The sequence below is a fragment of the Lepidochelys kempii genome, chromosome 6, assembly GCF_965140285.1.
Source record: "Lepidochelys kempii isolate rLepKem1 chromosome 6, rLepKem1.hap1, whole genome shotgun sequence".
NCBI lineage: Eukaryota > Metazoa > Chordata > Testudines > Cheloniidae > Lepidochelys > Lepidochelys kempii.
In genome coordinates, this window is record NC_136385.1 from 60,998,988 (window position 1) to 61,014,076 (window position 15,089).

Genomic DNA, 15,089 nt, shown 5'->3' on the forward strand with positions numbered 1-15,089 from the left:
TGATAATTCCTCCTGGTTAGCTTAGGCAGTTCTCCGCCCAGCTCTCTGGCCTTTGTGAATCCTGTTCTTAGGCACTGAACTCTCCCACTGCACAACATAGGGAATCTGGCACCTAACCTGGACTTCTGGATTCCAGGGGGCAGTAGGGTGCCTAACGTTAGGTGGTGCAGTGCCTGAGTCCCCTTTGTGGATCTAGCACATGGCTCCTGCCCCTTGAGTGGGGGAAGCAGTGCTGTCCCTACGTGTGTGTACACGCCCTGGAGAGGCACAAGGAGGATGGACCATGCACAGCTCTGCTCACAGTTGTAGCTGGGTGAATAACCAGCCATTCTGCTTTCTCTTGTAGATCAGCCCCAGAGGCTGCATTTTGGAGAAATACACCATGCTCTGGGGCTGAGTTTTGGTTTTTATTGAAATACAAAAAAGTGCAAACTGTGAAATACAGGATTGGTGCAGTGTAGAAGGAAATAAACATGGACGTGAATTAATGTCTCAGTAAAAACCCCAGCCCTGTGCCTACTGAACATCAACTGGAGAGAAGGCAGGGAACACCAGCAACAAAAAGCAAAGCTGTAAATTGCACTAGAGCCCCACTGCTTGAAAGAGCAACCAGGGGCTAGTCTGGCCCTCAGAGGTCTCTGCTGAGTCAGCAGAGAGGTCACCATAAGGCATCAAATCGACCTTGCCTTCAGCTGCATCACCCACAGGCTCTGGCTGCAGAAGAGAGAGGCAGAGAGCTGACAGCTGGGGCCGGTTGTGGAGTGTGTGTTCACAGGCTGCTCAGACACCACTGGAATGAGGGTGGGAGGGAAGTTGGGTGCCGCAGAGCAGGGCACAGAGAGGAGACAAAACACATCACCCTCACAGGGCCGCTGTGGCCAATATTTAGTATGGAAGCCACGCTGGGGAAGGGGCCCTTGGGCAGCTGTACTTAGGAGGAGGACACACTATGGGAGACAAATACAGAGTAACCATGGGCCCCTAACCTGCTACCAACCACCTCTTACAGGCACCAGGGACTAGAACCTAGTCTCGTGGGCCAAGCTTGGTCCTCTAGCCACTCCAGCTACCTGCATGTTGCCTCCCTCCCAGCTCTGCCTCAGGCTGTACACCCAAGGAGGCACCCAGACTAGGAAGGCAATTCAGTCCTGAGTTAGTTGGCAGAGACGTGGACTCGGTTGCCCACCTGCCACCCGGCATGGGGAGCCAAGGACTGCAGTCAGGCCCAGGCCACAGCTTCACATACAAGCCACAAGAGTAGTATTTTCATAAAAGGCATCCCGAAGAATAAATTGCAGTAGCAAAGTAGCCAGCGCTGATGTGCCTGTTCCAAGCCTCTTGGCAGCTCGGGGGAAGCAGGCAGGGGTTGGGTAAAGGAATGGGAATATTTACACTGGAGTGCTCCCAAGACCTTGCGAGCCCATTCCCACCATCTGCAGTACCAAGAGCCTGACCTTGCTCCAAGTCTGCTCCCTTCCCCATGCAGGGCTCTGCCCCAGGAGCAGGGTCATCCCCTAGCACAGGGATTTGCAGCAGGTCCCGTTACGCTCAATAGGAAAGCCATAAACTCAGGAGTTTTAACTATATAGAATATTTTTTAAAAGTGTCTCTGGGAAGCTAAGGAAATACCTGCCCCAAGTGCAGCCTCAGCCTGCCCCTGCTGCAGCCCAGCCCAGCTTTTCTCAACACCGAGCAGGTCAGGATTCAGTGTTCCCAGCTGGAAGTCACTGCAGAGAGCAGCGGATGAGCCTGCAGCCAGGTCCTTGTGCCCCAGCCCATGGGGAATTTCTGTTCTAGGCTACTGGGCTTAAGATTCTGGTTGTTCCCTAGGACACCAGCAGGTTTTTCCTTTCCTCTGGGCAGATCTAAGCCAACAACCATTTAGCTGTGGCCCAGATAACGTCAGCAAGCCCAGCCTAGCTTGGCTCTGAAATACATGCAGGTGGGGATACTCCCTTGAGAGGGGGAGACAGAAGATGTGATATGGGGTCACGCAGACAACACCCCTTTCCAGAGTGTCCCACGGAGCATGGCCTAACAAAACTCATGGGGCAAGTGTAGGGCTCTTCCTACACTGCCCTCCTCCCCCCCACTTCAGTAGGAGCACTGAGTCCCTCCAGCTTTCCCAAGAAACCTCCATGGCAGAGCTACTCTCCATGCTGGATCTACCAGAAGTCAAGGTGAACTAGAAGCCCTCTGTCACCCACCCAAACCATCACTATGGACTTATTCACAGCAAAGGGCATTTGTGGCCCAGCCCAACAGGCAGAAATTCAACTCACACAGCAGCACGTCCAGATCCAGGCCTGGTCCCTCCCCTCCACGGGCTCTTCAGCCTCCCAGAGAGAGATTCACTCAGTACCCAGGGTGGCCCCAAGCCCTGCACAATCTGTTCTCCAGCCCTCAGAATTCTCTGCTCCTCCACTTGCCCATCTCACCCTTTTGTGGGTCACCCCAAGAGCAGCCAATCAATCGGCAATAGCTAGAGTTGCCGAGCTGGGCCTGGGCTCCATTGCAGGACAGAATTCTTGCCAATCCTGGGTCCCTGCTCCTAGGCTTGGCAGAGGAGACCCCATTCCTGTTGTTGGTGCTCATCAGAAGTTTGTCTGTTTTTAAACCAGGGTATCAGCCTTTGGTCAGTTTCGAGGGCAGGTTAAAATCCTATTAAAAGCAGATCAACTGCCACTTTATAAAATGAGCTCTGCTTGGTCCCAATGTTTCCCCACGGCTGTGGTGCAGCTGGGAGCAGGACTGGCCAGGCGGAGCAGGGCACAAGAATTATGGGTCTTGGGGAGTGAGGCTAGAAACTGAGAGTCTCGCTCCAGTGTGAAAGCTCCTCTCTCACAGGAGCTGCTCTGTTCCTGAGCCTGGCCTGTAGAGAGCCATCTCCCTCCCTCCTTACCTAGCATATAAGGGGTGTATCAAAGTAGCTCCCCTGAAGGGGTGGAACAGATATATGGAGTAGTGAGGAGCTGAGCTAGGGGCATGCTGTATGCTTTGGCATGTGAGAGCTCAGCACCTGGGCAGGTTCCTGCGACCCAGGCCTCTCACACTCTGGCTAAAGTTTGGCCTCAGTGCACAGGCCCTGCCCTTCAGGCCATATTCTCACTTACATTTTTGCTCGATAAAATTCCACTCACCCCGACGTCAAAAAGCAGCTGGGCTCAGGGGCTGGCCAGCAGATAAACAGGGGACCCAGGAGTGTCCCTGTGCTACAGCCATGAGGAAGGGCAGTGTCAATTGCGGGGTTTGGCAGTGGGAAGTCAAGTGCCACCAGGGCACTTGCTCCCTGCATGATACCAACAAGCTCACTGATCACAGAGCATTACAAAGGGGACCCCGCATCCCCATGCAGCGCATGCCCACTGAGGCCGGGTCTGGAGTAAAACCCTCCCACCAAGAGCTGAGGACAAAGCCAAGGGGACCATTAGAGCCAACGCAGAGTAGTCCTGGGCTACCACCCGCCACACACCCCATGCCCATCACAGCCCTGTTAGTGAAGGTGAACAGCACCCACAGAGGATGCTAGCGCCCCTTGGAGAGGCATTACTGGCTCCTCGGAGTAGTAGTGCCGGCAGGGGGTGGGGCTAAGCCAACTCCCCTCAGTCACAGAGTCTCTGGCAGGGCCCAATGGCCCAGCCCCCCGAGAGTCAGTTTCTCCTTCACACGCCTGCTGCGAGCCAAGGGGAGGGTCGGTGTTAGCCCAGGAGCAGCTGGTGCTGTCCTCACTAACACCTGAAGCACAAGGCTTACCTGACCTGCTCTGGGTGAGGGCGGGAGCCAGGAATCTGCACTCAGCTCCTGAGAGGAAGGGCTGGCACAGGGAGCCCCCTGCCAAACAACTCGAGCCCAGTCCTGCCCAGGTGATGCAGGCAGGAGGAATGAGCTGGGATCTTGGGGCATTGCACAGAAGAGGGGTTGCTGCGGGGAGGAGAGGAGGGCAGAAAGAAGCCCGTGAGGGGAAGGAAGGAAGAAACAGCCCCCAGTAGGGCAGCATGGCCAGGGATGAGCTGCACAGAATGGCCATGGGGACAAGACTCCACTCCCAGGAATGGGGAAACCAGCTCCCCTCCCCGACCTCTGGCAAATGGTTGCCTGCTCACTCACTCTCACATCATCTCCACAGCCCTCATTCAGCTCAGCGCCTGCAGCTCCAATGGACCCTCTGTGCTGGAGGCTCCTGGCCACGGCTCCACGACAAGGTAGGAAGAGGGAGGGGGAAGGTGGGCACAGTGTGCTAATGTGGGCTGGCCCCGGCTCAGGCCTCCATGTCTTGGAACAGCACCCCCTGGTAGTCCAGCAGGAACTTGGTAAAGGTGTTGATGGGCTTGATGGCCTTGAGGGTGATGGCTACATCCTTATCCCACAGCAGGTTTGGGCCGAAAACCACGGCCAGGTTGGTGTTCGTCATCTTGTTTACGTCACTGTGAGAGGAGACCTGTGTGGGAGGGAGAGAGGACCCCTAATGACTCAGGGCAGCAACAACAGTATCAGCACTCTGCCCTCCCTGGTGCCTCACAACCCCTCGGTGGGGTCTCAGGCGCCTAACCTAGAGGGGGAAACTGAGGCACATGAAGCAATACAATGCACCCGGGAAGGAGAGGCAGGCTTGCGCTGAAGACACTTGACTGGGCCTCAGGGGACCTGGGTTCAATTCCCAACTCTGTCACAGACTGCCTGTGAGACTCCAGGCAAGTCACTTGGTCTCTCTGCGTGTCCATTCCCCACCAGTGAATAGGGATGACAGTCCTTCCTTTCTCACTCGGTCTTGTCTCCAAGGCAGGGACCTCTCTCGCTGGGCCCTGAGCCTGGCTCTCTAGGGGGCGCTGCAATACAGACGATGACAAAGGCAGAGCAGGAGAGATTCCAGCAGCCATGAGCCCAGGCCTCTGCTCTAACCACCCTCTAATTTAGCTGCAAACTGAAGAGCAACGTGGATGTGACCCTAAATTACCCCAACCTTCCCCAACTCTGGAAAAGCTGGAGGGGACTGATAGGCCTGGAAGGGGTGGGGAAAGCAGGGAATAGAGTCCAGGGTCCCGCCCTGACCCCCAGGAACTGTCAGGGAGGGATGGCTAGGGTGATATACAGGGCGCAAAACCTGCAGGGCTTTTGGGATGGCAAGTGACACCCTGACATATTCTGCACCAGCTGGCAGGCCACACAGACACCTTGACCCAGCAGGTGCTGTCATCCAACATGCCCAAAGCACTAGGAGCTGGTTGTTTCTGCCCCTTTTGCTGGGGATAGACTTGGCTCAGTTGAGCAGCTTCCACAGCAGTGGGAAGCTCCCTGCAAGTCCAGTAGGGCAGGATCTGGAGCTCATTTTCTATCCCGTTCTCACTGCACACCTGCTTCTGGTCTTTACCTGTGTGACGTTATTGACTTGAACTGGGACCATATAGATCATTGTTGCAACCAAGGTCCTGTAGTGGCACCAAATCGGGGGGTCAAATGAGGTGTTTAAGACAAGGTTATGGTTTGCTGGTTATGATTATGCTATCTGTAGATGTGTATCATTTTTATAGTTGACGTTATGAATATTGGCTCTATATGGTCTGTATTTCAAACTTATGCTATGCTTTCGGGTGACGCCTCAGACAAGTTGGTGTCAGCTCTGCCTAGCCTGCTTGATGGCCCATTAAGGGCCATCAGCCATACAACTGACCCACTGAGAGACGGCAGACATACCTTGGGACAGAGCAAGTTATGCAGGGACCTGCCTATGGACAGAACTCTGAGGTTTTTCCAGGCCATGTGATGGACAGCTTGTCTTTGGAACAAAGAAAGACCACATGGCAAGAGACTATAAAAAGCTGCTGCAACTCCTCCATCTGGTCTTCAATCCTGCGTCATACCTCTGGAGGGACTTGGCTACACTGAAGCTCTGAACAAAGGACTGAAAGACCCATCCCAGCTGTGGATGTACTCCAGAGATTTGATTTGAACCCGCAGTTTATTCCATCGCTGCTGCAAGCCTGAACCAAGAACTTTGCCATTATTCTATGTAATTGATTCCATTTAACCAGTTCTAGCTCTCATCTATATCTTTTTCCTTTTATGAATAAACCTTTAGATTTTAGATTCTAAAGGATTGGCAACAGCATGATTTGTGGGTAAGATCTGATTTGTATATTGACCTGGGTCTGGGGCTTGGTCCTTTGGGATCGAGAGAACCCTTTTTCTTTTACTGGGGTATTGGTTTTCATAACCATTCATCCCCATAATGAGTGGCACTGGTGGTGATACTGGGAAACTGGAGTGTCTAAGGGAATTGCTTGTGTGACTTGTGGTTAGCCAGTGGGGTGAGACCAAAGTCTGCTCTGTTTGGCTGGTTTGGTTTGCCTTGATGTGCATAGAAACCCCAGCCTTGGGCTGTAACTGCCCTGCTTGAAGCAATTTGTCCTGAACTGGCACTCTCCGTTGGGTCCCACCAGAACCAGCCTTGTTACAACCTGCACCAACAGGAGTTTCACCCCGTCTCAGCTGCTGTCCTGCCCTTTGCCCCCGACCCCCAGCCCCAATGGGAGGAACTACCTGAGCCTGACACGTTAGAGTCGGTTCCAACCCTTGGGGAAGGGGGACGGAGGGATAAAGAAGCTTGGTTTCCTAGCCGAAGCCGCGCTCTCTCTCAGCTGGGCAGCGTGTGTTGGGGAGGGAGGTGAATGGGCAGTAATGGAGCTTGGCCCAGGTGCAGTGAACTAAGAGGAGACCGCCTTAGCACCAAGTGGAGCAGCAAACCTCTGCCAGGAAGGCCATCAGGAAACAGAGCACTTGGTAGTTTTCCTCGGGCAGGGTCTGGAGGGTTTTGCGAACAACATCCACACGATTCGACTCCTCCACATCTGAAAGGGAAACATGCGGCACGTGAGTAGGTGAGCAAGACCCTAGCTCGCACCAGCCAGTGAAGGGGGAGAACCTCCAGCTCCCACCAGGCAACAGGGTGACCCTGACTCACACTGGGAGACTCCTCTGATAGGAGCCCAGCTCACAATGCATGGGTACCCCAGGCAGGACTCCCTCTCCTCCCCATCCCATGCATACTCCCTTGGCAATGGGGGCCCATCCATACCGCCTGGATTCCTTGGAAAGGCACCAGAGCCACAAGCTAGGATCAGAGAGCATAGCTGTATGTCTGAGGTAGCCTGGAGGAGATCCCTGCCCTCAGGGAGTTTAGACTTCGATTGGTTGTACCCTCTTGCCCCCAACTCACTCTGGAAGTTGACAACGTGGTTGTAGAGGCTAAAGGTCAGCAGGGGCTCTGGCAGCTCCCGCAGGAATGTCTTGAGGATCACAGCAGCAAGGTGAATGTCCTCATATTGCTGGAAATCCATCGGTATCCCTGAGGACAGAGAGGAGACACAGGCTCAGAAGCCCATCTATCAGAGCATGAGCACACTGCCTAACGGAGAGGGGCAAGGGGCAGAACTCCCTCCAGATCAATAGAGCAGAGCACAGGGTCAAAGTCCAGCTCTGGAGCAAAAGCTCCCTGGGGACAAGCATGAGGCCAGACTCACTTGAGATGGAGGCAACTTACTTGCCCACAAGACAGAAGCAACAGCTCTGCCAATTCCAGTCCAATGTCCCCAAGGCTCATCCCCCCAAACAGGAGTCTATTCTGGTCTTGGTCTCATTCTCCAGGGCAGCAATGGGAAGGTAGCATGCCCAGCCCTGGGAAACAGAAGGGGCTCCTCAGGGAGCAGGTGGAGAGAGGGAGACGAGCCTCTCCTGAAACAGGAATGGGGGGTGCGCATTTTGTACTGCTCAAACACAAATCCTCTGGCAGATTACAGGCAAAGTTCAGTCCCCCTTGGCCAGCAGGATGGAGAGCAGCATTCAAATAGGCTTTCAGATCACAGTGGAATGAGTTGATCCCAGCCTAGAGCTAAAGAGGTACTCATCCACACACTCCTGTGTAGTTCTAGATGGAGCTCATATTCCCCAGCACTGGGTGCAGAGCAAGAAGCATGATGAGAGCAGAGCCCCAGAACAGGAACAGTGCAGAGGAGCAGAGTCTGAGGGTCAGGACTGGTGAGGACCAGAGAACTCTAACTTGGAGGTGGGTGTTGGGTGAGGTGGAGGGGTCACGGCGCAAGGTTCTCCTGAGGAGGGACACTTACCCATGTTGTATTTTTGTTGGACCTCTTTGACAATCTGTGTGGAAGCTGATCTCCGGAAAATCCCCTCTTTGGTCAGAGCTGGGGAGAGCGAGCGAGCAGAAGGAAAGGGAGAGCTCAGACCAGGCCTGTCACACCGGAGCTCTCTGACCCTTCCCGGCGAGCCACAGCACACAGCAAGGCTGTCAAAGCACCAGCTTCTCCCATGTGCACAGGAAACCTCTGCACACAACTGTGGAGAGAGCACTGCCCATGCCCACTGTGCTCTGTACCTCGGTGGAACACTCACCACCCCCATGTTCATCCTTGTAAAATGATTGCATGGTATCCGATGCAAAGTTTGTCGTGTCAGGTGTCTTCAGAAGGCTCATGATGCACTGAGCATGGTTGTTCCAGTGATGTTATAGTAATTGTTACAGTAAGGGTATAATTTCATGTATATAATTATGGGGCTGAAAATGTAACCTCATGGCTTAAAGCAAGCCCAGGCAAAAACTCTCCAAGAACAGAGAGGCAGTTCACACCACGTCAGGGCAGGTATGGGACAAACCCAGCCCAGCCTCACAGGAACAAAGGACGCTGGCCTAGGCAGCAACAAAATAATCTGTTAGACTCTCAAGGGAGTCCCCCCCTTCCTTTGGTCAGTTTGGAACCGTGATGAGATAATGTTCACCTAACTCCGAAATTGAGGGGGAGGCTGGGCGGGTAATGCCAAGAGGAAAGAAAGGGCATGATAAAAGGGAGACATATCTGCCATGCTCTCTCTCTCTTCCACCTACATCTACAGCAGAGGTGAGCAAACTACGGCCTGCGGGTCACATCCGGCCCACGGGACCGTCCTGCCCGGCCCGGGAGGCTAGCCCCCTCTCCTCTCCTCCCCTCCCCAGCTATTCCCTCTCCCCCCACAGCCTCAGCTCACTGCACTGCTGGCACATGCTCTGGGCGGCAGAGCAGTGAGCTCCTAGGGCAGCGCAGCTGCAGAGCCCGGCCTGACCTGGTGCTCTGTGCTGCGCGGCGCGGCTGCCTGACCTGGTGCAGCCACACCGCCAGCCACCGGTAAGGGGGCAGGGAGCGGGGGTTGGATAAAGGGCAGGGGAGTTCGGGTGGTGATCAGGGGCCAGGGGTGCGGATAGGGGTTGGGGCTGTTGGAGGGCGGGGAACATGGGGATTGAATGGGAGCAGGGGTCCCGGGGGGGACAGTCAGGGGCAGGGGTTCCGGGGACAGTCAGGGGACAGGGAGCAGGGTGGGGTGGATGGGGCAGGGTGTCCCAGGGGGGCAGTCAGGAAGGAGAGGGGATGTTGGATGGGGCGGTGGGTCTGGGGCCGGTAAGGGAGAAGGGGTGGTTGGATGGGGCAGGGCTCCTGGGGGGGGCAGTCAGAAAGGTGGGGGGGGTTGGATGGGGTGGCGGGGGTAGTTAGGGGTGGTGGGTCCGGGGCCAGTCAGGGAGAAGGGATGGTTGGATGGGGCAGGGGGTCCAGAGTCACCGGGGGGCTGTCAGGGGGTGAGAAGCAGGGAGGGTCAGATGGGGGCGGGGGCCGTGCCGTGCCATGCCTGGCTGTTTGGGGAGGCACAGCCTGCCCTAACCGGCCCTCCATACAATTTCAGAAACCCAATGAGGCTCTCAGGCCAAAAAGTTTGCCCACCCCTAATCTACAGACACCGCACCGAGGGACTGAAGTGCTGATCAAAGGGGAAAGCCTGGCTGAAGAGCAACCAGCCAGCCTGTGGTGAGAAGCATCTAAATTTGTAAGGGCACTGAAAGTGTTAAGATCAGCTTAAAATGCGTTTTGCTTTTATTTCATTTGACCAAATCCGACTTGTTATGCTTTGACTAATAATAACTTAAAATCTATCTTTATAGTTAATAAATCTGTTTGTTTATTCTACCTGAAGCAGTGCCTTTGGTTTGAAGTGTGTCAGAGGCTCCCCTTGGGATAACAAGCCTGGTACGTATCAATTTCTTGGTTAAATTGACGAACTCATATAAGCTTGTAGTGTCCAGCGGGCATAACTAGAAACTGCAAGACAGAGGTTCCTAGGGTTGTGTCTGGGACCGGAGATATTGGCTAGCGTCATTCGGTTATACAATCCAAGGAGCAGCTTACATGCCGGAGGCTGTGCACGAACAGCCCAGGAGTGGGGGTTCTCACAGCAGAGCAGGGTAAGGCTGGCTCCCAGAGTCAAGGACTGGAGTGACCTAGCAGATCACCAGTCCAGATAACACCAGAGGGGAATGTCAGACCCAGACACTGTGCAGGAAGGAGGGCATGGCAGGATCTCTCTTCTTGGCTCCATCAATCATATTTGGGCTCCATATTGTTCTGTGGTCATTTTCCTTCTGTTTCATAAAGATCTGATTGGCATTAGGAAGGGGAGAAGGCACCGGCATGGTATTGAATTGGGTTGAGGGTTTCATTTACGCACTCACCATGCTCCCGCAGATAGGCAATGGTTTCCCTGACCACCAGTGGGATGGGGGCCTGATCAGAGCTCTTTTCCCTTAGGCTGTGGGAAGAACAGAAGGTTAGAGGTTGCCAGTTACCTCTTGCCCGCATGCAGCTCATCACATCTGACATATGTACGTAGCAGGGACCTCTGCGGGATCCCTCTCCCCGCCTAGTCCTGTCCCACTCTTTGCCCCTCAGCCTGCTCCCCCTCCCTCTCCCCATCCCAGTCCAACCAGGGCAGCATCCCACATGTTTTTGATACTACAATACACATATGTTACGCTGCCTCCTACTGCTGGTCTGTGTTGAGGAGCAGCGACTGCATTACAGCCAGCGTCAGGGGCCCAAGCTGGAGGCTTTGGTTGCTGGGAAGGGGCCAGGAAACAACTGAGGTGGCTCTGTGGGATGCAACTCCTTTTTCTTTCTTCGCTTTAGGCAAGAGCAGAGGGGAGTTTAAATGTAGGGGAGCGAAGGACAGGAATCCACCTAGACAGCAGCTAGCTGCTGTGTATTACTCTCCAACATCTGCCATTACATCCCGCAATGACAAATGCCAGATGGTTCAGTTCAGATGATCAGTAATGTAATATCTAATGTGGACATGTACATCACCATCATTTGGCTTCGGAGTCAAACCCCCATTGCAAAGAATGGGCCAAGTCACCTCTCTCTGAGAGATCGGTTCAGGACGCCTGCAAGCTCAGCCAGCAGTCACTGTGCTGGTTACACTGAGCTCACGTTTGGAAGGCTTTCACTGCAGCCAGAAGGGCTAGAAAATCACTTCCCAAACTGCCTCAGGGACAACTGCCTGAGCACATGGAGCTGGTTTCTCCTCATTTCCACTGGCCAAATTGCATTAAAAGCTAAAAATACATTAAATAATACTTTGCTGACGTCACTTTCCCATGTCAGCAATTCTGAAGCTGCCTCAGGGATGTGATGTGACCAGGAAAGTGTGGGGAAGCAGAGGCAAGGGTGAATGGGAGGGGATGTGTCCCTGAGAAACCCTCTATTAAAACAGCATTGAAGCTATGGAAAAAGTTGAGGGTCAGGTCCTCTGCCCTGCTCCAGCAAAACAACACAGGCCTAATGCCATTTTAGCCGGCCCCTTGAGGAATCCTCCCACTCAAGGAATCCTCATATGGCAGAAAAGTGCCATCATGGCTTGTACTCCAGCCCTTCCCACTCCTAGCCCCACGCACACAGGCATGTAGCTGGGGTGTCCTGGCACTCCAGTGAATCCTCAGTTACTGAAACAACCCCTTGTGGGCTGTTAGCATGTTAGAGAAGCCCTGCAGCGCCTCTAGTTTACACCAAGAACCAGCCCAGCAATCAGGCAAGCCACAATTTGAGGTGGGCAGAGGGTAGCTCAGGATCTGGGCTAGAGAATTGAGTTTTTCTAAATGACAACTCAGATTCTGCAGCAATTTCAAGGCCATTTCTGCAACTGCACTATATTGCATTATACACAGGGCTCTGGCATTAGCTGGCCCAGCAGCCAAAGCTACGCAACTCTAAGATACTCACTGCTGCAGAGAGACCCCAAACTGCTGGTTTGGCAGGGGTGGGCGCGGTGGGGTCAGCTTCTGGGGCACTTGAGAGGGTTTCTGCAGTGATTTCAGGTACTCGTCATATCTGTAGTGAGAGAGACAGATTGGTAGGGAACCAGCCCATCTCACACAGGGACCACCAACCAGTGCCTACCACCTCACACCCGGCACCCACCCTACTGCTTTGTGGATGCAACCAACCCAGCCCCTCTTGCTGATCCACTGGGAACTGCCCCAAAGACAGCTCTAGCCTAGTACTTGCTGACCCCAAGGACAGGCAGCTCAGGAGTGCTGGGGCAGCAAGACCAAAGGGCTCAGTCTCCAGCGGAGAAGAGGGAGCAAGGGGGGAGGCGGGGGTCTGTACAAAGAGAGGAGCTTGCTGGGATGAATAGGGAAAAGACGGGGCAAAGGACCGTGCACCTAGGAAGTCAGGGCAAGTTTGCTGGAAGACAAGGGTTGATGGGGTGTGCGTGTGCATGGGAGAGAGGTAGAGCCACAGGGATCTGAACAGGCTGGAGGTGCAGTTGAAGCACCTTTGGGAGACCACAGAGGAAAGCTGAAGTGAGAAGGCTCCACTGAGCTTTTGAGCAAAGTGGATGTACAGGCAGCAGCAGACAGGGAGGGACAGCAGAAAGATGCCTGGGGGTAAAGTCACTTGCCTGAGAGGAGACCAAGAGGCAGAAGAGACAGAGGCAGCAAAGGGGCCAAGTGAGCCTGAGCCAGGCATTGACGCTGAAGACAGGCAGGAAGGGGAGCTAGGAAGAGCCCCCTCTCTGAGGCACCCTGGCACTGCTACCTCGGATGAACCATCACTTCGGAGCAAAACAAGGCCCCTCCCCATTGCTTCCTTCCCCCTTGCCACTGTTTCCCCACCCTGCATCTTCCCTCCTCTCCCGGAGCCATGGGTAAGCAGGCAGGCAGGCCGCATGCTCTCACTTTAGCACCTGGCTTGGGATCCCCAGCTGCTCCAGCTTCACATGCTCCTCCAGCTCGCTCAGGAAGTTTGCATAAAAAATCTTCCGTCCAAACTTGAAACTGCAAAACAGAGGACAAGCAGCCCCATGAGGGATCCGGAGGGACTAACATCAGCAGAACTGGGGGAAGCCCAGGGCAAGAGCAGCAGGAATGAGGGGCTGTTAGCAGAGCTGTCTGGGGGAGCAAGAGCTGGAAGATCATGGGGCCTGCGGGGCAGAACTGAGGGGCCTTGGCAGTGCTGGAGGCAGCAGAGGTTCAGCAGTAGGGGCACCACACCACGCAGCTCTCTCTCAACCCCCATATTCCGTGAGGCACTGCTAAGGCTCCTCCACAGCCTGGCTCAAAGCCTGGCAAAGATGGGCTCTGCACAGCACAGCACTGCCCCTCCCTGGGCTCTGCAGCAGGCCAGAGTCCGCTCCTCTTTTCATTTTTGGCCCAGGAGGCTGGCGGTTTCACTGGTGACACGCTGAACTCAGTGCCCCTCTGGGTTTCATTCTCCTCCTCCCCTTCTGTCCTGGTGCTAACGCCTGGGACATGTGGCCTTTGCAGGGGCTGAGCTCCCCAGGCCCCAGCAGAGGGGCTCTTGTTTTGCCTGGATCTTTCAGAAATAATGGGAGGCATATCCCCCGAGAGGTTAATGCAGGAGGAGTCACCAGTGCCAGCACAGGAGGAGCTAGGAGCCTGTGCTCCCCTCCTGGCCTGCTGAGGAATGCTGCACATCCCCCTGCACCCAGGGAGCTTGAGCCAGCCTCCGCTGCCCCCTACCTGATCAGAGGCTTGAAGAGAATCAGCAGAGTCTTGATGAACATCGTTGGGTGCACGATGTACAGCGCTTTGATGTTCTTCTTGTACCTGCCAAAGGAAGCCGAGTGAGGGAGAGCTCTGCCTGGGCTGGGGAGCTGGGCTGAGCAGCAGCCCAAATGGCTCCCTGGGGCTCTAAGTCCCACCCTCCACACTCTCAGTGCACTGTGCCCCTCCCTGGGGCCCCGTGTGTTAACCCAATTCCCCAGCCTTCTATAACACCACTCTCCCCTCATTTCCTAGCCCTCAACCACCCAGCAACCTCAACGCCTGCTCTTTGCCACCCCACGACTCCACTCATGAGGCATTGCCCCATAAGGGGAGGAGCTGCCAAATGGCCTGGACACTTGCGTTGACTCTTGCCTTTGCTAGCCCCCTGCTGACCCGGAGAACTTTCCACAAGAGCGGTTTGTACCCCTCACTCTGTCTATAGAACTTTCTATCTTCATAGCATTTGACAAACATCAGTTCACCCCCACCACCTCCCAGCAGGTAGAGATGTGGGCGGGATCATGATCCCCATGTTACAAATGGGGAAAGGACTTGCCTAGGACATGCTTTAGCTCCAAAGAGGACCACACAGGGAGTCAGACTGTAGAAGAGAACTCAGGAGTCCTGTCCCATTGGCCACACCTACTCACTTGCGGTCAAATTCCCGGTAGGCATCCCGCAGCCAGCTCAGGGACGGCTTGTTCTCACTGGTGAGGCCATGGTGCAGATACACCAATGTGTAGTCACTCTCCACATACTGGTCCAGTGTGAACTTAAGATACCTGGGAAGACACAGGAACTTCTGAGCTCGCAGTATGCACTGGCATGTGTATAAACTTGCTCCCTATTGGCCACAGTTGGCATAAGGAAAATTTTGCCACACTGCAGAAACGGAGGCACTTGTGCCCTGGGAGAGGAAGGAGAGGAGCATACAGGAGGGCAATTCCTGGCCGGGGGTTGGCTGGATGTGGGGTGCAGCCCACACCTAGTTGGAGATTATAACAGAGGGCACATATCCAGCCAGAGCAGCTGCTGCCTGTAGATCTGCCCCCTAGGACTCGGGGACTGTCTCAGATCCAGGCTGTCATGGGAGCAGTGGGCCCCCAAGGCAGTACTCACTGCAGCAGTTTCACATGGTCAAGTTGATGGCAGGGTGGCATCCGGCAGGCACTGAACAAAATGACTTTCCGTCCATAGTTGTCATCAC

General features: G+C 54.7%; 1 protein-coding gene across 3 annotated transcripts in view; it reads right to left on the reverse strand.

Moving 5' to 3' along the window:
• Window positions 1-388: 388 nt before the first annotated feature.
• Window positions 389-15,089, reverse strand: part of ARHGAP1 (Rho GTPase activating protein 1) — a 48,552-nt gene continuing 33,851 nt past the window's right edge. For all 3 annotated transcript variants that reach the window (XM_073348207.2, XM_073348204.2, XM_073348206.2), the window contains exons 4-13: window positions 15,002-15,089; window positions 14,533-14,664; window positions 13,856-13,942; window positions 13,052-13,150; window positions 12,093-12,200; window positions 10,547-10,623; window positions 8,121-8,198; window positions 7,214-7,342; window positions 6,742-6,845; window positions 389-4,438 (exon numbers count right to left, since the gene is read on the reverse strand). In XM_073348207.2, the coding sequence (XP_073204308.1) occupies window positions 4,259-4,438; window positions 6,742-6,845; window positions 7,214-7,342; window positions 8,121-8,198; window positions 10,547-10,623; window positions 12,093-12,200; window positions 13,052-13,150; window positions 13,856-13,942; window positions 14,533-14,664; window positions 15,002-15,089 (1,082 nt within the window). In that variant the 3' untranslated portion in view covers window positions 389-4,258. The remainder of the gene's footprint in view (window positions 4,439-6,741; window positions 6,846-7,213; window positions 7,343-8,120; window positions 8,199-10,546; window positions 10,624-12,092; window positions 12,201-13,051; window positions 13,151-13,855; window positions 13,943-14,532; window positions 14,665-15,001) is intronic.